The following is a 22800-nucleotide window of genomic DNA, read 5'->3' as shown; positions in this document are numbered from 1 at the left end:
GTATTAGTATTTCAACATCAGATTCACCAATCGAAGATCTGCATCCAAGACTGTGTGATTGTAGGAGAGCAGTTCCTTCAGCTGCTGTGGAAAGTCTGCCAGGTACTCAGGATAGCAGTGGCCAACCTGCATAGAAAGAAGAGAAACTTGACATAAAGTGGAGAGCCTGTAAGTGTCCCTCCAGATACTGTTGGACTCCAACAAGGGGGGGGGGCATGTTTCCCTCACATATGATGCTACACTTCCGCATTGGAGCGGCTCCACTTCCCCCTCCTCTCCGCAGCCAGCGATGCTGCAAGGGAACTGAGAGCGACCTAAACTAATCCCATCAGAACTTCCCATGCCACACACAGATTCTGCCATTTTACCTGTGCCAAGAACATCACTAGTTCAGCCAAATCTTTACTGGGCTTCGCTGGCTGCAGTTTGAATATCTCCACATTGGACTGGTAATGGCGATACTGCTGAAGAAACTGAAACGAAACACAGACAAAAAAGCGTTACTTCCCTCGCAGCTTATTTCACGTAGATGCTTCAAGCATCTGCATTTGAGATGTTTTGTTTTTTTTAAGGGCTCAAAGCGCGTACCTAAAAAGGTAAAAACAATTTGGTATTGGCATTCATCTGTCTAGGGAGCCTATGGAGTGCGCCTCCATAGGGATGAAGTCAATAAAATCGAGAAAAGCTCTCAACCCTTACTTTAAAAGCAAGCAAAAGTTAAACTCCTGAAACATTTTAAAATCGCCGCAGCTTTCTAAGCACCTGGGTGGGCTCGTCTAAACAATTATGCTTTTTTTTTAGCCAGCGCCCCAAAGAGCACAGCGAAGGCGCCTGCCTGATCTCAAGAGGCAGGGAGTTCCAAAGGTGCAGGAAACAGGCCTCACCTCCTCGGTGTACGAAGGCGGGTCCCGCTTGATCAAGTTCTGCAGCTGAGGCAGGTTGACGGGCAGTTTGTTGTTGTTGCGGCCGGCCATGGCTGCGGAGCGACGCGGACTCTGCCGGCTGCTACCTCCAACCTTACCGGAAGAGCCGCGTGCGACGGCCACTGGGCGCCGCCATCTTTGATCACGCGGCTACGGCTGCTGCGGAGGCTCAAAAAACCTCCGAGCTCGACCGCTTATTGGAGAAGCGAGGATGGAGGCGGCGGCAGACGTTCTGTGCTGCAGAACTCTTTTGGTCTATTGGCGGCGGTGGTGGTCGTTTGCTTTCAATCATTGCCTCCTTTTGTTTAGTTTACGGCTCTTTACTGCTTTCTTTCGTACGTTGCTGGCTGCTAATCTTATTGCTGTGTCGGTTTCGTAGAATTGGGAGGGAACCCCAGAAACCATCTAGTCCAGCCCCTTGCAATGCAGGAATCTCGACTGAAGCACCCATGACAGGTGTCCATCCAACCTCTGCTTTAAAACCTCCAGCGAGGAGAGAGCCCACCACCTCCAGAAGGAGACCATTCCACTTAGAATATTGTTTTGACACCTGTGGACATTTTTCCTGTCTTGTTTTACAATTTAATAAAGTTGTTTTTTTTAAAGAAGAAGTTCTGGAACACTCTTCACATTTAAAGCGCGATTAAATAAATGCTGAGGGAGAGTGTGTGCCTGTTGCTGACGCTTTAAGGGCTACAACAGGCTCCCCCTGGAATTTGCCACTTTCTTAAAAAAACAAAGCAAATGAAATAAAATAAAATGGAAAAATACAGGGGGAAGTGTGGGAAGTACTGGTCTGGTTTATTTGTTTATTTTTACATTTATGTTGTTGTTGTTGTTTAGTCGTTTAGTCGTGTCCGACTCTTCGTGACCCCATGGACCATAGCACGCCAGGCACTCCTGTCTTGCACTGCCTCCCGCAGTTTGGTCAGACTCGTGTTCGTAGCTTCGAGAACACTGTCCAGCCACCTCGTCCTCTGTCGTCCCCTTCTCCTTGTGCCCTCCATCTTTCCCAACATCAGGGTCTTTTCCAGGGAGTCTTCTCTTCTCATGAGGTGGCCAAAGTATTGGAGCCTCAGCTTCACGATCTGTCCTTCCAGTGAGCACTCAGGGCTGATTTCCTTCAGAATGGATAGGTTTGATCTTCTTGCAGTCCATGGGACTCTCAAGAGTCTCCTCCAGCACCATAATTCAAAAGCATCAATTCTTCGACGATCAGCCTTCTTTATGGTCCAGCTCTCACTTCCATACATCACTACTGGGAAAATCATAGCTTTAACTATACGGACCTTTTTCGGCAAGGTGATGTCTCTGCTTTTTAAGATGCTGTCTAGGCTTGTCATTGCTTTTCTCCCAAGAAGCAGGCGTCTTTTAATTTTAATGCCATAAATTTCTATTAATGGCATTATGATACAGTATTGACAATTTCCTAACGGTCCTTAGCACAGCATATATATTTTCCACAGCTGCTGCACACACTGAGTCAACAGCTAGAGGGCACCACGTTGGAGAAGGGTGTTGTAGAGAAATCAACCCCAAAATTGCAATGCGTGTCAACGTCATGGTAAAAGTGATTCTGCCCCAGGCAGAAGTTGAGCTAATTCCATGCTTTTCTGTTCTTCTTCCCCTTTTCAAACTCAGGAAGCGGTGAAAGAAAGATTCTTTGCCTGCACTTTCATGACTCATCGTGATAGAGACACTGAAAGTGAAACTTGGCTTTGTTGGAGAAATCAGTTTTTGGAGGAAAAGGAAACAAGTACCCTGGCAGATGTATAGTGCAAGAGGCCAACTTTTGTCCTGCAGCTGGAAGTGACTCAATTTCTGGGAACTATCCCAGCACCAAGAACCCATCCATTGCACTTATGAAATCCAGCTCATCTGCAGTAAAGCAGAATGACAAGAGAAAAGAGGATGACTCTTGCCGTGATAAAACTGTGCATGTGATGGGACTGGCCTTCATTCACCAGATTGGTTCAATGTATGAAAACAAGCCTTCCCAGCCTTCGCATTGATTGTGGAGCTGGCCCACAGCTGAGGCTTGGGTGAAGCAGCTGCCTCTAGCAGCAGAAGCACACAAGGTGCCACTCAGCCCACTCCAATGCTTCCCCCCCTACTGGAACACCCCTTTCCACTGAGTTTTGGTGAGCCCTACCTGCCCGCAAACTGTCTCGCGCCAGAGTAGTGCATGCTCTAGTTATCTCCTGCTTGGACTACTGCAATGCGCTCTACGTGGGGCTACCTTTGAAGGTGACCCAGAAACTACAATTAAACAAGAATGCGGCAGCTAGATTGGTGACTGGGAGCGGCCGCCGAGACCACATAACACCGGTCTTGAAAGATCTACATTGGCTCCCAGTACGTTTCCGAGCACAGTTCAAAGTGTTGGTGCTGACCTTTAAAGCCCTGAATGGCCTTGGTCCAGTATACCTGAAGGAGCGTCTCCACCCCCATCGTTCTGCCCGGACACTGAGGTCCAGCTCCGAGGGCCTTCTGGCGGTTCCCTCATTGCGAGAAGCCAAGTTGCAGGGAACCAGGCAGAGGGCCTTCTCGGTGGTGGCGCCTGCCCTGTGAAACACCCTCCCATCAGATGTCAAAGAGAAAAACAGCTACCAGATTTTTAGAGGACATCTGAAGGCAGCCCTGTTTAGGGAGGCTTTTAATAATAGATAATTTTATAAGACGGATAAATATAAATTACATAGGATATGATTGGAAGACCTTTTTCTTTTTTCCTTTTTCCTTTTTTGTTTAATGTTTGTTTTTTCTTTCTTACTTTTACACCTTTTCTTTGAATGTGAATTTTTTTTTGTATATATAACAATGAAATATTTTTTTTCTTCTGTTATATTTTTTTGTAAAATGAATATAGGCGATTTATGTGTATGGTTTTTAATGATTGAAATAAATAAAAAACATTTTATTAAAAAATAATAGATTATTTTATTTCATTTTTCTGTTGGAAGCCGCCCAGAGTGGCTGGGAAAACCCAGCCAGATGGGCGGGGTATAAATAAATAATAATAATAATAATAATAATAATAATAATAATAATAAGCCTTCTCTCTCCTTCCTCTGCCCTCTTCATTTCTCTGCGTGTTCTGGGAGACCAGGGGAGATGGGAGGGGGAGATTCCCTGGCTTATTCCGGCCCCCATTCCTCTCCAGCCTCCTCTCCAGCCTCAGAGTCTGAACTGCTCCCTGTCCCAGCCTCCTCCTACTCACTAAAGCCTGTTGCCTCTTCAGCTTCCAATGCCTCCTCCTCCCAGTCTGGTCCTTCTTTGCCCTCTGACCACTCACCGAGTCTTCTTCTGGGGAGGAGGTTCCCCAGCTCACTCCTCTGCACCCAACCAGTCCATTATAGTCTCAAACATCACTCTGATATCCACTCCCTTCCCTCAGCTGCTGTGCTGAGGAGTCTTGCTCACCTTGCCGGGTCGGGAAAGAGCTGGATGATAAAATTGTGTGGGGAAGGAGGGAAGAAGTAGGAATATTGGAACACAGAAAACTGCCTTACACTGAGCTGAGCATTGGTCCATTTACCTCGGTACTGTCTACACTGGTGGGCAGCAACTCTTCATGGTTTCAGGCAAACACTACCTAGAGTAGGCTCCCTCAACCTCGGCCCTCCAGATGTTTTTGCCCTACAACTCCCATGATCCCTAGCTAGCAGGACCAGTGGTCAGGGATGATGGGAATTGTAGCCTCAAAACATCTGGAGAGCTGAGGTTGAGGAAGCCTGACCTAGAGCAACTATTTTACTGTTAAAAGACATCTGAAGGCGGCCCTGTTTAGGGAAGTTTTTAATGTTGAATGCTGTATTATGTTTTTAATATTCGGTTGGGAGCTGCCCAGAGTGGCTGGGGAAACCCAGCCAGACGGGCAGAGTATAAATAATAAAATTAGTATTATTATTATAGATTTTGGAGGTTTAAACAGGGACCTTTTGCATGCAATTCAGATGTTCTCCAACTGAGCTACAGCCCGTCCCCTAAGATAGGGAGAATTTAAGTGTATTTTGCCCACCAACAGGGCATGCAAAGTCCAGTTATGTTGCTCCTCTGCCTAGGCTCACATCCTTGACAAATGAATGGATGATTCCGATCACAGGTGAGGAAATCTGCGGCATGCCTGACATCATGGGACTGCATCTCCCATCAGGCACAACCAGCATGGACAAGGGTCGGGGATGATGGGAGTTGTAGTCCAGAATCCAGCCGCACCCAAAGGGCCACAGGTCCCAATGTGGTTCTAGTTCTGTAAATGGCTATTGGCTATAATTGCAAAGCAGAAGCGCCATTTCCAGAGGCAGCCTGGCCTTGAATATTGGGGCAGGGAAAGCTTGTGGGCTTTCTGGGGGGCATCTCTCTGGCAAAGCAGGATGCTGCTTTGATCCAAAAGGGCTATTTCTTACATTCCTCTAAGAAGCTCAAATATGGCTGAGAGAGAAAGATGCTTAAGTGAGCTTCCTGGTTTGAAGGTTTGCATCTGGGTATCTGTACCATAAGTCCAGCCATAACACCACGATGGCCCTATATGTATATATATCAGTCAGGTTATATGGTGCTAACCTTCCTGAATACCAGGGCCTACTTTATTGCTTAATAATTGCAATTAAAGACATGTGCCTTGCAGTTCAAAGCGTATCATCTTAGTAGATGGGATTTCCAGCCAAGTATGCATGGAATTGGGAATTAGAGGCATGTGGGTTTCTGGGACATAAACTGCATTTTGGCTGAAACATGGAGGGAATGTGTGCCCCCCCCCACAATATCCCCATTCCTGTGTTTGTAGGGAATTTGAGGTCATAAATCCACACCATTTAAAGCACAAAGTATCCTGAGAACTGTAGTTTACCTGCACAAAGTTACAGTTCCCAAGACCTTTAGCAAACCACAACTCCCAGCATTCTTTGGGGGAATCTGTTGTGTATTGAGTCAAAGGATTTTATCTCTGTATTATTATTGTCTGTATTTGCATTAGGATAAAGTAACTGCCTTTTGGTTCCAGAGGGTACAGCTACTATTGGTTCATTTAAGCTGCTGTATTTGGATCCTCTGTCTTATTGGTTCCCTCCAAAAGGCAGCACTGTGATTGCCTGATATTGTTCCCTCCAAAATGTATCCCCTTCTAGCTAGTTCCCTGTCCCTATAAATGTAGCCTTCCTGCCCTCACAGTCAGTCTTGTTCACTTTAATAAAGAGCTGTTACTAGAGAACTGTCTCCAGCATGTTTTGTCAAGAGAGCTGAAATCACAAACCCCACGTCACAACAACTGGCGACGAAGGTGGGATCCGGAATGCTGAGGAGCGGTTAAACACAACCCTGCCTCAGAGTCCGTATTGCAGCTGAGAACAAGACTCACTGGCCAGCTGAGAAGACGACCCTGCCCGCTAGGACAATGGAGAGTCCAAGGGTATTGGAGCCCTTCCAGCCATCAGAGCCCCACACCTGGGAAGACTACGTCGAACGCTTCGAGTTCTTCGCAGTGGCTCAAGGGATCACCGATGCCAGCAAAAGAAGGGCCACATTCCTGAGCTACTGTGGGCCCGAGACCTTCAAGCTAGCCAAGGCATTACTTGCTCCAGCGAAGCTGAGTGAGACATCTCTCAAAGATATTCTTGCCTGCCTAACAAGCCACTTGGCGCCTACTGAGACCAAGATGGCCCGGCGGATGGAGTTCCATAAGAGGCAGCAGCATGCTGGGGAGTCTGTATCCGCATTTCTGGCTGAACTCCGGAAGCTCGCTCAGCACTGCGGCTTCCAAAATCTGGAAGAGACTCTCCTGGATCGGTTTATTGGTGGTCTGAGCAGCAAGAAAGCCAGAAGACGCATCGTGGCTAAAGAAGAGGTTACCCTTGCTTCAGCCTTGAAGGAGGCCACCGCCACGGAGAATTATGAAAGAGAGGAGCTTGATGCCAGTCGCAAGGCCACTAAGCCACAGATAGAAGTTGCACATGCCATGGACGAGCTAGAGGCTACTCCGAGCCAGAGCCCAGTCCGTGGGGTCGAGTTGGTGCGTCAGGCCTGCACAGTGCACAAAGATCACCGAGGCAGTTGCCCAGGTTGTGGCGGAAACCATGGGCGGAAGAGTTGTCGTTTCAGGGATGCTATGTGCCGGATGTGCGGGAAGACAGGTCACATCGCCAGGGTCTGTAGATCGGCGGCGTCAGGAGCAACAGGAGCACCTAGACTGGAGCATCGCAGACCGCCCACAGCAACTCATTTTCGAAAGGACTGCCACTACATAACGGAGATCAACGGGAGGGCCGTGCAGTTTCCAGCGCAAGGCAAGGCACACGTCAAGGTGAAGATTGAGGGTCAGCAGTGCGACATGGAGGTGGACTCTGGATCTGCATTCACCATCGTGTCGGACCAGACCGCGAAGACATTCTTCCCCAGGGGTAAGTTGCCCCCTCTGGAGCCCTTCCCGGCAACCTTGCAGTCGTACTCAGCAGGCCGCATCCATGTTATGGGAATGTGTGCTGTGAGAGTACAGTTCCGGGACAAACAGGCTGTACTCAAACTGGTGATTGCGAAGGGCAGTCGCCCCAGTCTCCTGGGCACTGACTGGTTCCCCGCCCTGGGACTGAGTATCTCAGGGCTTAATTCAATCCAAACCTGCCCTGAGATGAGCGAGGCATTATGCAAGGAATTTGCTGGGTCTCTTTAATGGAAAACTGGGTTGTTATAAAGGGCCCCCAGTTGACTTCGAGTTGGACCCCGGGGTGGCCCCAATCCGACTCAAACCAAGGCGAGTGCCATTTGCACTGGCGATGGGGGCGGGAGCAGCAGAAGGCTTTTGACTCCTTGCGAGAAATGCTGAGTAGCAGGAGCGTCCTTGCTCATTATGATGAGTCGAAGCCACTGGTCTTGGCATGTGATGCCTCTCAATACGGCCTGGGGGCTGTGCTGAGTCATAGGGAACCGGATGGGTCGGAAAAGCCCATCTCTTTCTATTCCCGTACGTTGTCACCCACGGAGCGCAACTATGCTCAAATTGATAAAGAGGCACTAGCAATTGTGTCAGGAATCAAAAGGTTCTATGATTATTTGTACGGTCGCCATTTCTCCATTGAAACGGACCACAAACCACTGTTAGGGTTGTTCAACCCAAACAAACAAACACCACAAATTCTCTTCCCCAGAATGTTGCGTTGGTCAATATTCATGAATGGGTTCCAGTACACCTTGACCCATGTGCCGGGGAAACAGTTGTGCCACGCTGATGTACTGAGTCGATTGCCCCTTCCTGGCGGGAGCAATGAGGATCCTGCTCCGGCGGAGCACATTATGATGCTAGAAACACTTCCGGGGGCTCCTGTAACAGCTACTGATATAGCTGAGAAAACGAGGAAAGATGCTGTTCTCTCCTGTGTGCTCACTTGGGTGGGGAGGGGGTGGCCAGGTGGTCCGTATGAAGAAAAATTCAGGCCTTATGCGACAAGGCAGCACGAATTGTCCATGCATAAGGGTTGTCTCCTATGGGGAGATAGGGTGATCATCCCAGCACCACTGAGAAACAGGGTTCTTGAGACGCTTCACATGGGACACCCGGGAATGGTCAGGATGAAGTCGCTAGCCCGATGTTATGTGTGGTGGCCTGGAATGGACCAGAACATAGAACAATGGGTACGAACATGCAAGGCATGCCAAGAGGTGCGGCCAGAAGTGGCCAGAGCACCAGTCCACTGTTGGGAGCAGTCCAGGACTCCCTGGAGCCGGCTGCACATAGATTTTGCTGGGCCATTCCAAGGGAAGGTCTTTTTGGTTATCGTTGATGCATATTCCAAATGGTTAGAAGTGGCGATGGTCCCTAGCATGGCATCAGCTGCCGTAATCAAGGTGTTGAGGCAGCTGTTTGCAACCCATGGGTTACCTGAGACCATTGCATCAGATAATGGGGCAGCTTTTTTATCCCAAGAATTCAGGGCATTCTTGGCTGATAACTTCATAAGAGGGGTCACATCCGCGCCCTTTCACCCATCTTCCAATGGGCAGGCTGAGCGCATGGTAAGAACAGCCAAAGAATCCATTGCGCGCTTAATGGAGGGTAACTGGTCGGCTCGCATTGCGCGAATGTTATTTTTGCAGCATGCGACGCCGTGTACTGCGACGGGCAAGTCGCCAGCTGAGCTGCTCTTAGGTAGAAGACTGGTAACGGTGCTGGATTATGTCCACCCAGATAAAATGCCAAACCGTAATTCAAGAGCAACCCCCCAGGCTGAGACTGACACAACAAGGTATCTCGCCCCTGAAGATCTGGTCTGGGTGAGGAACTATTCACGAGGTCCGCGGTGGGTGGCCGGTGTGATCACCCGGGCTAGTGGACCTGTGTCCTATTATGTGACCTTGGAAAATGGGCAAGTTTGGAAGAGACATATAGATCAGCTGAGGCGCCGGGCGCTCAGCAGGGAGGAGTCAGATAATTCATCCCTGGCTAATGACGCACAGCTGCGAGACCAGAGTGAAGATGGCCCAGAGGTGCAGTCACCAGGGGCTTCCGCAAATGAACCAGGGTCTGCTAGTCCTCAGGATGACGAGGTACAAGTAGGGGACCCTGAGATGTCTGGGACTCCATCTGTTCCTGACGAAACCCCTATAGCAGCCCCTCCACCACAGGTAACACCCAATCCAGAACCTGCAACACCTGTTGTCAGGAGATCAAGTAGAAGTTGTAGGACCCCACAGTACCTGAGGGATTATGTCTGCTGTGCTCACTAGGGGGGGAGGGGTGTTGTGTATTGAGTCAAAGGATTTTATCTCTGTATTATTATTGTCTGTATTTGCATTAGGATAAAGTAACTGCCTTTTGGTTCCAGAGGGTACAGCTACTATTGGTTCATTTAAGCTGCTGTATTTGGATCCTCTGTCTTATTGGTTCCCTCCAAAAGGCAGCACTGTGATTGCCTGATATTGTTCCCTCCAAAATGTATCCCCTTCTAGCTAGTTCCCTGTCCCTATAAATGTAGCCTTCCTGCCCTCACAGTCAGTCTTGTTCACTTTAATAAAGAGCTGTTACTAGAGAACTGTCTCCAGCATGTTTTGTCAAGAGAGCTGAAATCACAAACCCCACGTCACAACAGAATCCATGTGTTTTAAATGCATGGCGTGAATGTTACTTGTGTGGCCGAAGATTTATTTGGGAGCTGAATGAAGCTCTTCACTGACAGGTCCTGTAGGTTTACTTTCGAGGAGAGAGAGAGAACGAATGGACGAACACACACTGGGGATTTGCTACAAAACAAAAATATTTTTATTTACAAATGTACAGGTGCTAAGCCTGTATTCAAGACCCGGCAAGGAGCAGAATACAAGAACAAGATAGCAAGAAATCATTATTCTTTTAAGTTTAACAACGAAACAATGAGTACCAAATGTCTTCCACTCACATAGATTTTTTTAGTCACTGGGCTATTGAGGGCTTTATAATACGAAATTATTTCTCCTCTAGCTTTCTCAGTTTTTTTTTTTGTTTCTTCCTTTGGTAACACATAATTATGGACCTGAAAGTTGAGGGAACAAAACTAAATTGGAAAAGCTCATTTTCAAATTCCAGCAGCTTTATACTAGACCGAATCCTGCCAATTAAACACTTAGGTCGGAGAGTCCACAGAACGTCAGTCTTTCAGAAGTTTGTCAGGAGGTCCTGTTGAAGGAGAAATGGTTGGTTTCCTTCTCCAAAAGAAGCTTGAACCTCATTACTTGTCTTCCTCTGTAACCGGATGCCCACTTCTATTTTCTCTGCCTTTTCCTCTCTCAGTCTCTAACAATCTTCATTTTCTCTTCTTCATAATTGCCTGTAAGGGAAGCAAATAAAAATACCTGGTGAGTGGAAGATGCTTATCTGCGGCTAGAGTGGATGAGGTATCGGGAGCCCACCAACACAACCACCCCATTATCTTGTCTCATCCCAACCCTCTGTACTTATTTTGGTCTCACTCACTTCCTTTATACGGCGGCCTTGCTCCATATTAATGTCCAGGCACCTCTTGCGCTCATTCCTCTTGAAAGTGACTCTGCAAAGAAGCAATTTAGGGCACATTAGAAACAGGACTACGTAGCATTATTATCCTTTCATGGCAATTCGACTGCTCCAAAATAAAGGCATTTCCCCTGCCCTTCTAGATCAACACAACTTCCTTGGAGTTTTATATATTTACTTGTATTGCATTGTATTGAGTACCAAAATAACATTGACCCCGGGTAGGAAACTTAATACAAATGATGGTTTCCAGCTCACACCTTGGGGAAAAGCCTGGGTGAGCAGGTTCCTGAACAGGGCTGATCTAACTATGTCTGACATGTCAAACCAATCTACTGATTTATCATTTACAGTATCTTGCGCTTGCTCTATGAATGAAATTCTGGTGTTGTCGTCCTTCTTTGTCCTTCATGTCGGGAGTGTGTTTATTTATTTTTATTTCATAAATTTCCTACACCGCTGGATTGTTAAAAGAAGAACAACCACCTCAAAGTGGTTTACAAAAAATATAAAACTATAACATTATCCCTAAGGAAAATTGACAACAGTTCAATACATTTTGAAAGTGACATCAACTTTCTAAACATCAACAGGCAGGGAGTTCCAAAGTTTAAGTGCTGCCACACTAGAAGACAGAGTTATTACAAATGTGTCTTATGTGGCACATGCAAGAGTGCCAATTCCACCAATCCAGTGGTCAAGTGGGCACGTATATACCAGTATGTCTTTTTGCTGCAATGCTATCCTGCGTAAACTGGAAACAAGCCCTATTTAACTCATTTGCATGTATAGAATTTTATTTCCCAGATTGCACTGTACAATCCTGGGTTTCTCCATAATTTTCTATGGAAACCTCTCACTTCTGCTTTCTTTTATTTATTTTTTTATTGGTGGAACGCTCTCTCCCAAGAGACTAGGGCCCTGCAAGATTTGACATCTTTCTGCAGGGCCTGCAAGACGGAGCTGTTCCGCCTGGCCTTTGGTCAGGGTTCAGCCTGACTCATTTTCTCTTTGTATAAGAACAAGCACGAAGGAGGTTCCAAGCCTGCTCATTGGTCCTTATAATATCAGTGGAAACAGTTGGTCTTGGCGAGTATTAACCGCTTCCAATTTTAAACTGAAGATTGCCGCTTGTCCAGTTTCAATTTTAATTGTTTGAATTAATTGTGGGGTGTATCTTAATTGATTGATCGCTTGTATTATGCATGTCGTCTTATTTATATGATGTTAGGCGCCCTGAGCCTGGCTTTGGCCGGGGAGGGTGGGATACAAATAAAATTTATTATTCTTATTTTTGTTGTTGTTTGTTTGTTGTTGTTGTTTAGTCGTGTCTGACTCTTTGTGACCCCATGGTTATTTTTGTAGGAGAGGCCAAATAAACCAGGAATGCAGGTGAACAACTCTTCACCCACCCACCCACCCCACAAGCATAGCTGCCAAGTTATCCCTTTTTTTAAGGGATTTTCCCTTATGCTGAATAGGCTTCCTCGCGAGAAAAGGGAAAACTTGGCAGCTATGCACAAGGATGAAAGGAGGAAAAAATGAGTTAATAAGAGCGTGGAGAACACTACAGATGTTCCTGGACTCCAACTCCCAGCAGCCTCAGCAAGCACAGAAAATGGCAAGGGATTGTGGGAGTTGTGGTCTAGCAGCATCCGTAGAACTTGATGCTTGCTCATCAAGCTGGGCAAGGCAAAACCGGGTCAACTGTTAGCAACAGAAATAATAGACAAGGCATGGTTGTGTAGGAAGTAAAGGCTTCTGGAGCAGAACCAGCACCCACTACTTACACCAGTTCCTCGTGATCGCAGCTGCTGCTGGGCCGGTGAAATTCAACTCCAGCAACGCGGTGAATAGGGACAGAGTTCAACATCATTCCTTTTGTTCGACAAAGACAACGCCCTCTGCTGGTAGTTGGCATTCCTGCAACAGAAGACCGTCTCCCTTGAGTTACATATTCAGGTACGCTCAGTCGTAATATAACTTTACAGGCTTGTGGGTATGGTGTGGGAGGGGAGGGGTTCCTTCGAAATCTTCTCCCCAGTGGGGTGTTTCAGACAGAGCAACGAATGGGAAAATGGTAAGCTACAATCTTTTTAACGCTTGGAGATTTTATTTGGGGGGTGGGGGGAGATGACATTGCTCCCCCCTTCCCCCCCCCAAACCCTTTGTTTTCTATTGATTTAGTTATATTTATATCACACCTTTCTTCCAAGGCACTCAAGGCAGCATATATGGTTCTCCTTGCCCCCATTTGACTCTCACATCAACCCTGCAGCACAATTTTAAAAAGCTAATGACATGTTGGAATGTGTGCAAAGGAGGGCGACCAAGGGTTTGGAAACCAAGCCTTATGAGGAACGATTGAGGGAGTTGGGTATGTTCATCCTGGGGGAAAAGGAGACTAAGTGGAGATATCTCAAGGGCTGTCACATGGAAGCCTGTTTTCTGCTGCTCTGCAGGGTAGGACTCAAACCAATCGCTTCGAGTTAGCAGAAAGGAGATTCTGACTAAACATGAGGAAGACCTTTTTTGACGGTAAGAGCTGTTCTACTGTGGAATGGACTCCCTCAGGAGGTTGTGGACTCTCCTTCCTTAGAGGTTTTTTTAAAGCAAAGGTTGGATGTCCATCTGTTATGGAATCCTGCACTGCATGGGGTTGGACTAGATGACCCTCGGGGTCCCTTCCATCTCTACAATTCTTTGATTCGCAGGTTAGGCTGAGGGACAGGCTGTCCTAAGGCTCCCCAATGCAGCTGGACCTTTCCCCAGTTTGACAATGCTATTGTGATAATAATTACATTGTACTATCAAATTTCCCTGCTTGACAGCATTGTGTGATATTCGCCTAAGTTTTCCTCCAGACTGACCCATTGTAAACAATAAACTCTACAGTACTAAGTTACCCATTAGCATTACTGTTATTCTAGGAGCTTCCCTCGTTAGTCAACATTATTACCACGTTGTGATTGCATTGCAAAATGGGGAGGCAGAGAAGATGCAATTAATGCAATGTTACATGGAATAAAATAAGGCAAAGTTAATGTAATATCATACGGAAGAAAAGAAGGCAAAATAATATTACCTTGTATGAGAGCTGTGCAAAGGACAAGCATCAGGATTACGAGGGAGGACTTCTGGGTCATCTTTGCTGCTCTTGCCGCGGCTGCTGTGAGAGGAGGAAATGTGCTGTGTGGTGGAGTCAGAGAGCTTTGGGGCCAGTATTTATTGGCTAACTTCACCCACTTCTGACATCGCCTGGGGAAATTCCTGCTCCTTTCACTTTCATATCCCACACCACTATAATTTCAAATAAACCATTTTCCATTTCCTAACTGCCAGAAAGGTGCCAGTATAATGGAATGTTATGTGTGTGTGTGTTTTACCATTCCAGACAGATTTTCTTTGAAAGCCATCACTTTTCTCTTAGCTCTATACTTCTTCCCATGTTTACTTTTTGCTCTTCATTTTTTAAATAGCAATTTACTTGCTGAAGTAAAATGAGCACTTAGCTCTATACCTTTCCCACTTTTTATCCTCTAAATACTAATGTACTTGTTAATTTGCCTTTTTTTGTGTTGCCTCTCCTTTATTCATCCGTTTTCTCTTCCTGCTTCTTGTGCATATATCACTACTGCATTTCTAATACTTGGTTAGAATTTTAACTGTAAAGTGGGCTGAGAAATTTTTTGAAGGGTGTTCTATAAATATTCTGACCAGAGAAGCAATATTATTTTAGCTACTTCATAGAGCTTTTTCCCAGGAAGTTTTTATTACAGTATTATAATTCTATAGCAAGTATGTAAAAAATATAAATGAACACAGGAATCTGCAAAATACCTAATAATGTAATTTCAAAGAGGGAGAATAATTACATCAAATAAAAACTCATTATTACAACTAGTCTTCGTGTCATCAATAAAAGGTCTTGAGTGCTGTTTACCATTTGATAAATAAACAGTGTTTCAACATTTCAGCTTTCTGTTTATTCATGTAAAAAGAGAGGAGTTTACTGTATTGCCTTTGCAACCAGGATTTCCATTTTTAATAGATATGTATTCTTATCAGAGGATCAAGGAAGGGCAACTTGAATCCAATCATGTAAAGAGTCTTTCTCCATAATTTTTCAGTCCCAGAAAATAATAATCCACCATACAGTCGTACTTTGCTTTTCGAACAGCTTAGTTCTTGAACGTTTGACATAGTGCATGTTTGACTGGGAGTGGCCGCCAAGACCACATAACACCAGTCCTGAAAGACCTACATTGGCTCCCAGTACATTTCCAAGCACAATTCAAAGTGTTGGTGCTGACCTTTAAGGCCCTAAATGGCCTCGCCCAGTATACCTGAAGGAGCATCTCCACCCCCAACATTCTGCCAGGACACTGAGGTCCAGCTCCGAGGGCCTTCTGGTAGTTCCCTCACTGCGAGAAGAGAGGTTACAGGGAACCAGGCAGAGGGCCTTCTCGGTAGTGGCGCCCGCCCTGTGGAACGCCCTCCCATCAGATGTCAAGGAAATAAACAACTATCTGACTTAGAAGACATCTGCAAGAAGCGCTGTTTAGAGAAGTTTTTACTGTTTGATGTTTTGTCGTGTTTTTAATATTCTGTTGGGAGCTGCCCAGAGTGGCTTGGGAAGCCCAGCCAGATGGGCCAAGTATAAATAATAAATAGATGATGATGATGATGATGGTGATGATGCAGGAGTCAGAGAACTGCTGCAACCTGTATTTTCCCTTCAGTATCCCAAATGTTATCTAAATTGTACCATTTTACTAATTTCTAACATTCTCTCTAGCAGTTGCGGGTGCCCTTGCACCCCTAAACTCTGTTACCCCAAATCTGTAATGACACAGATCTGCTTGTACAGACCCTTCTACGTGACAAGAAACCCTGTAGAATCAGGATCTTAAATTGCAAGTACAAAGGTTATATGCACATAGATATGTATACATGACTGAGGAACATCCACAGCTTCTGCTGAACCTGTTCCGGCCAGGGCCAACCCCCGTGAAGCCTGACCTCACTTTCCCCAGCCACACATTCAGTTAATACGAGTCACAGCCACCGCAAGCATTTAAAGCACTTTCAAGGCATGTCGCTTCTCCCGAAGAATCTTAGGAACTGTAGTTTGTTAAGGGTGGTGGGAATTTCAGCTCAGTGGAGGTTAAAGCACAGTTTCCCAGATTAAAGTGGTAGAAATGCACTTTAAATGAAGACAGACTCTAAGCACATAGACCCCCGCACATCGAATCTGGTTACCCTGGAAAACAGAGGCCCACTGTTTGCATGTACAGAAGCCTATGCACAATTTAGGTGTGGATGCAAAGGTGTGTCTTTATGCAAACACGAGCACTGAATGTGCAGAGGTTGGGTGGGAACAGCACGTGAGGCCCTTATCAGCCCCTCTCAATATATTTATTGTTATCAAGCAATTGCCTGGAGAGAAATTTCCCCCCCTCTTTTACAATAAATGCACTTCCTAATCTGAAAGGAAACGGGACAGTTAAATAGGGGAATTCCTGGCTGAACGTGTCCTTAAACTCTGGCTCATGCTTCTTGCTTGCCTGAAGGGAGGACAGATAAGACTGCGTGAAACAAGGCATTCCCCCCCCCCTTGTTGCTCTGCCAAGTCTTGCCTGTTGCCTGCTAGGGATGGGCAAATCTGTCAGTTTCAGTTTCTATTTCCCATTTTTCTAGTCAAGAGTTCAGTTTTACACATTTCCACATCAAGTCTGCAATCTTGGAGGGGTTTTTTTTTGGTGAGGGGAGCAGTAAAAAAAAAGTCCCCGCGAAGATTTGTTAGCATTGTGGTTCAAATTTTGCTTACTGTGCACATTTTGATTTACTTTTGCCCGATATACACATTTTTGGCAAAGTAAATTTCATGTCATGTACTGTTATTTTCACTGTTATGTGCATTTTAAATGCAGGCTTTACCCTAATAGAGGCATCTCCCCACATAAGTGGGTTTTGTTCCCAGGTACCCTGCGAATACGTGAAGTTGTGAATAGTGGAGAACACTGTCTTAAGAAGCCTGTAGGCACCCTCTAAACTTCTGAAAACCGAAGAAGAAGAAGAAGAAGGAGGAGGAGGAGGAGGAGGAGGAGGAGGAGGAGGAGGAGGAGGAGGAGGAGGAGGAGAAGCCCTTACCAGATGGGAATGAATGGTGGCAATAGTGGCTTTTGGTATTGGTGATTTAGAGGCTGTCACTGCCTCTTAAAGGTAAAGGGACCCCTGACCATTAGGTCCAGTTGTGACCGACTCTGGGGTTGCGTGCTCATCTCGCATTATTGGCCGAGGGAGCCGCCGTATAGCTTCCAGGTCATGTAGCCAGCATGACAAAGCCGCTTCTGGCGAACCAGAGCAGCGCACGGAAACGCCGTTTACCTTCCTGCTGTAGCGGTTCCTATTTATCTACTTGCATTTTTGATGTGCTTTCGAACTGCTAGGTTGGCAGGAGCTGGGACCGAGCAACGGGAGCTCACCTGTAGGCTGCCAGCCAGAGCCTAGTGCAACATGGCCACCGTGGAGGAAGAAAGGAGTCAAACGACACCGGGTGCTTTAGAGAAAAGAGCTTTTTATTTCTGCCATGCAAGCAGGGCAAAAAGGTGATGCGTTCAAAGCAACACACTGTGTTGAGTTTGTAGCTACATTATATACCCTTGTTCCTGTGGGGTGGGGCAGTCCTACCCCTCCGTTCTGGAGTGCCACGTTGGTACATTCCAGCCTTGCGTTGGGCAAGCCGGAGGCCCCCCCACAGCAGGGGTCTTGTAAATTCCCATTAAGCAAGATGATGGGGCAAAGTATTTCCTTATTATATTATTTTACAAGCTCATATATTGTCCATGGGAGAGTCATGGCTTGGGGCCCCCAGAAATGTAGCCTGACTAGCATTTCTTTCCTATCTTTAAGGAGTGCCTTTTTGAGGAACAGCTTAGGGGGCTGGGTATGTTTAGCCTGGAGAAGAGAAGGTTGAGGGGGTGAAGGGTTGCTTTCTGCTACCCCAGAAAAGTAGACACAAACCATGGATTCAAACTACAAGAGTATTCCACCCATACGTCAGGAAGAACCTCCCGGCAGCGAGAGCTGTTCGGCAGTGGAATTTGCCTGCAGGTAATGTGGTGGACTCTCCTTCCCTGGAGGTTTCCATGCAGAGGCTTGATAGCCACGTCAGGAATACTCTGATGGTGTTTCCTGCCTGGCAGGTTGGATTGGATGGCCCCCTCTCCATGGCCTCCTCCAACTCAACTCCTTTCTAATGTGAGAGAATATTTTGCCAATAATTTGAACTTAATGAAGTGGGGAGAAATCAGATTCAGTTCTTGCTCAAAGATAAACTTAACACACACGTGCACTTTACTTTGTAAGGAATGTTGTCCCTGCAAAGATGTGTGCCTTGCCCACTGTCGCTGCCAGACCTGTTTGGCAGCTGTTTTTGCGGGGTAGGTATGTGATGATCTTATCTATAGCCGAAGGCTACTTCCTTCACACCCTGTCACAGGGATTCGAACCGCCGACCTTCTGATCAGCAAGCCCTAGGCTCAGTGGTTTAACCCACAGCGCCACCTGGGTCCCTAGCTCACAGGGTCGTTGTGGGGATTTAATGAGGAGGGGGAGAACCATGTATGCCACCTTGAGGTCCTTGAATGAAAAAGATGGAATATAAATGCCATAAATAAATACTCATGTGGCGAATGTGGGTTTATCAGTTTCAGTGGCGCCAGATCTGATGGCAGTCGGGGGCAACAAATCATACTCCCCCCCATCATTTCCCCTGAGTGCCTGGAGAACAAAGGAATCGAGACAGTGGGGGGGGCCAGTGCCCCACTTTCCCTGACAGATCAGCTTCCACCGATTCCACTGGCCCATTTGCAAAGTCAACCCAATATGGGTATCCAGAAATAGTTATTAGATATTAATCAGATTAGTTATCAGATAGTTATTAGTATTAGCTTAGTAATGTACGCAGCCCATAACTTCTGTTCTTCTTTGCAAATCTGGGTAATCCAGATTTGCCAGATTACATCATTGCTTCCATGGAACAACTGTTTTTGGAACGAGGAATTCCGAGTCCTTGCGAAAGCAGGTTGTCGTTGCAGCAGAGGCGGAAGCTGGATTAAAAGAAGCTGGGGGTAGGAAGGAGGCGTAGGAATGCCGGGGTCCGCCTACACACAAAAACGCGAGGGCTGATTCCTCTTTCCAGCAACCTCATTTTCAAATTTGGCCAGAAAAGGCATTAATAAGAACAAAACACACCCACAGGAATTGCATCTTCCTGTTCTTAGATTTGCAGTCTGTGTCTTGCGCAATTTCTTGCACATTTGTTTCAGCACCCAGGAAAACATAACAGGTGCAGATTTTGAATGTAGGACTTTTTCCATCTTCAAACGGGGAAGGAATTACCCCACAAACAAATCCTTTCCTTTTAAAAACAAATGTTTTAAAAAAATTGAATAAAGAATTTAATATTTTGGGGGGGAAACAAATCCTGGGATAGGATTGCAGTCTTAGAGTCAATTCACACATGAGCTAAGTCTTGAATCCCCCCCCCCCAAGGTAGGGATTTTAATGCCCAAGTGCATACCCTCCAACATTTCCCTGATGAAAATGGGGATGTCCCATTCCATAATGATAATATTTATACCCAATACATCTTACTGGGTCGCCCCAGCCACTCTGGGCAGCTTCCAACATATATAAAAGCATAATGAAACATTAAACATTAAAACAACTTCCCTGTACAGGATTGCCTGCAGATAGCTCGGGTGTCAGATAACTCCACACCCTCCAACATTTCTCCAATGAAAATAGGGACATCCTAAGGAAAAGTGGGACATTCCAGGATCAAATCAGAAACTGGGACGGCTTCTCTAAATCAGGGACATCCCTGGAAAATAGGGACACTTGGAGGGTCTGCGAGTGTTTGTGGGAAGCTACAGTCTTGGATAAAATGGCTGCCTCTGCAGGTCTGTACAGTGGTACCTTGGTTCTCGAACTTAATTCATTCTGGGAGTCCATTTGACTCATGAAGTAGTTCGAAAACCAAGGTGTGACTTCCGATTGGCTGCAGGAGCTTCCTGCACTCAAGCGGAAGCCGCGTTGGACATTCGGCTTCCCAAAAATGTTCGCAAACCAGAACACTTACATCCGGGTTTGTGGCGTTTGGGAGCCGATTTGTTCGACAACTCAGCCGTTCAAGAACCAAGGTACCACTGTACTCTTAAACACTTCAGTGCAAACTTCCTGCTATGCTACAGAGAAATAACAACAACAACATATTATTTATTATTTATTTATTTATTTATTTATTTATTTATTTATTTATTTATACCCCACCCATCTGGCTGGGTTTCCCCAGCCACTCTGGGCGGCTTCCAACAGAAAAATGAAATAAAATAATCTATTAAACATTAAAAGCCTCCCTAAAAAGGGCTGCCTTCAGATATCTTCTAAAAATCTGGTAGCTGTTTTTTTCATTGACATCTGATGGGAGGGCGTTCCACAGGGTGGGCACCACTACCGAGAAGGCCCTCTGCCTGGTTCCCTGCAACTTGGCTTCTCGCAATGAGGGAACCGCCAGAAGGCCCTCGGTGCTGGACCTCAGTGTCTGGGCAGAACGATGGAGGTGGAGACGCTCCTTCAGGTTTACTGGACTGCTCAGTCTGCTGAGGGTCTGCTCAGTGCTGGCACCACATCTATGGGATCCTCCTTCCACTGAGCTTTGCCTGGTGAGGTATCAGTGTCAGGAAAACACTAACCCCACCTCCCCCGGTCCTAAATCCTCTATACATTGCTTTTACGCTTCTTGGTGCTAAATCTTAATTTTGTACTGCTATTGCACGACACTTTTATATGCTGCAGTGTTTAAATACTTTTTTCCCCATTCTGTATGGTCATCTGCCTCATTGGCTGACACAGACCAAACATTAAGAGAAACTGATGCTATTTTTTTCTTTTCTGCTGCAAGGACCTGTAAAGCAATTTTGCAAATTTTAATTGTATCTTGGCTTGTTCCTGTCCTTAGTTTATGTAAGCAGCACATGTTTTCTTTAGATGGGGGCACCATGTTTCACCTCAGGCTGTACGTGTGGATACCCTCCAACATTTCTCCGGTGAAAATAGGGACATCCTATTCCATAACTAGAATAATTTAATCTTTTATACCCCGCCCATCTGACTGAGTTGCCCCAGCCACTCTTGACAGCATATATAACACATATAAAAACATAATAAAACATTAAACTTTTTTTTAAAAGCTTCTCTATACAGGGCTGCCTTCAGATGTCTTCTAAAGGCTGTGTAGTTACTTATCTTCTTGGCGCTGGGGTCGCATAACTCCAATTCCCGCCAAAATTTCTCCAATGAAAATAGGGATGTCCTAAGGAAAATAGGGACGTCCTAAGGAAAAGACCCTGATGTTGGGAAAGATTGAGGGCACAAGGAGAAGGAGACGACAGAGGATGAGATGGTTGGATAGTGTTCTCGAAGCTACCAACATGAGTCTGACCAAACTGCGGGAGGCAGTGGAAGACAGGAGTGCCTGGCGTGCTCTGGTCCATGGGGTCACGAAGAGTCGGATACGACTGAACGACTAAAAAACAACAAAGGAAAAGCAGGGCATTCTGGGATCAATGCAGAAACCGGGGTGGCTTCTGTAAGTCCTGGGCTGTCCCTGGAAAATAGGGACACTTGGAGAGTCTGAGTGTGTGTTAGAGATTTCAAGGTTTCAGTGTTTTATTTACTTGTGTCAGGTCTGTGCCCATGTAATAAAAAACATCTATTGCTTTAATTTGCTTTATTGAATTTTTAAACTTTCCCTTTTGCGAGCTGTACCGGAAACCTGATGAAAGGTGGGATGTGAATAAACAAAGAGAAAAACAAGTAGACATTTGGGTGGGCAGGAAGGGATTCTTCTCTCTCTCTCTCTCTCTCTCTCTCTCTCTCTCTCTGGTGCAGATAGCTCCTAGTCATTTTCCCAGTAGTGATGTATGGAAGTGAGAGCTGGACCATAAAGAAGGCTGATTGCCGAAGAATTGATGCTTTTGAATTATGGTGCTGGAGGAGACTCTTGAGAGTCCCATGGACTGCAAGAAGATCAAACCTATCCATTCTGAAGGAAATCAGCCCTGAGTGCTCACTGGAAGGACAGATGCTGAAGCTGAGGCTCCAATACTTTGGCCACCTCATGAGAAGAGAAGAATCCTTGGAAAAGACCCTGATGTTGGGAAAGATGGAGGGCACTAGGAGAAGGGGACGACAGAGGACAAGATGGTTGGACAATGTTCTCGAAGCTCCGAACATGAGTTTGACCAAACTGCGGGAGGCAGTGCAAGACAGGAGTGCCTGGCGTGCTATGGTCCATGGGGTCACGAAGAGTCGGACACGCCTAAACGACTAAACAACAACAACAACAACAACAAGCTCCTAGTCAAAATAGCCCCTCTCACAAGCTGTTTTATTTTCCAAATTAGAACTTCCTGCAGCTGCTTTGGGTAAGTTCCACTGCTGGCTCACTGACCTCCGCATACAATGGGGAAAACAGAGATATTATGTAACTGAGCAGCATAAATCCTTGTCAGGACCGACTGATACATCACATATTGTTTTTCCTCCAGGGTCAGCAAACACTTCCACTTCCTTATCTGGCTATTTCTATGAGCTGGTGTTGCATATTGAAGTGCAGTTGTGTGGCAGGCAGTGACCCTTGCGGTTAGCTGTGAATTTCAGTATCGGCTGGCCTCTGGGATCGCTGGCGTGGTGGGCCGGGACTTTCCCAACAGCCTGTGTGTTCTGCTAAACAGTGGTGTTATTAGAAGCCAGCGCCGGGAGGGCCTTTCCAGATGATGCTATTCAAAACCCAATTTTTCATCACGTTAATTCGTTACCACTTTCGGT

General features: G+C 46.1%; 2 protein-coding genes across 2 annotated transcripts in view; both read right to left on the bottom strand.

Moving 5' to 3' along the window:
• SDAD1 (SDA1 domain containing 1) overlaps positions 1 to 1049 on the bottom strand; it is a 34064-nt gene extending 33015 nt beyond the window's left edge. Inside the window, exons 1-3 of the mRNA XM_035103080.2 lie at positions 885 to 1049; positions 369 to 473; positions 28 to 126 (exon numbers count right to left, since the gene is read on the bottom strand). Coding sequence (XP_034958971.2) covers positions 28 to 126; positions 369 to 473; positions 885 to 974 — 294 coding nt within the window. The 5' untranslated portion in view covers positions 975 to 1049. The remainder of the gene's footprint in view (positions 1 to 27; positions 127 to 368; positions 474 to 884) is intronic.
• A 9293-nt stretch (positions 1050 to 10342) lies between these two features.
• Positions 10343 to 14086, bottom strand: CXCL11 (C-X-C motif chemokine ligand 11). Its single transcript, XM_035103102.2, has 4 exons — positions 13988 to 14086; positions 12693 to 12825; positions 10864 to 10936; positions 10343 to 10717 (listed from the first exon to the last, which is right to left on the bottom strand). Exons 1-4 carry the CDS (start codon positions 14046 to 14048, stop codon positions 10694 to 10696), a joined length of 291 nt encoding a protein of 96 aa, XP_034958993.1. The 5' UTR covers positions 14049 to 14086; the 3' UTR covers positions 10343 to 10693.
• Positions 14087 to 22800: the final 8714 nt, after the last annotated feature.

The sequence above is a fragment of the Zootoca vivipara genome, chromosome 9 (genome assembly GCF_963506605.1).
Source record: "Zootoca vivipara chromosome 9, rZooViv1.1, whole genome shotgun sequence".
NCBI lineage: Eukaryota > Metazoa > Chordata > Lepidosauria > Squamata > Lacertidae > Zootoca > Zootoca vivipara.
The sequence above is the reverse complement of the archived record's forward strand: the minus strand, read 5'-3'. Positions and strand labels throughout refer to the sequence as shown.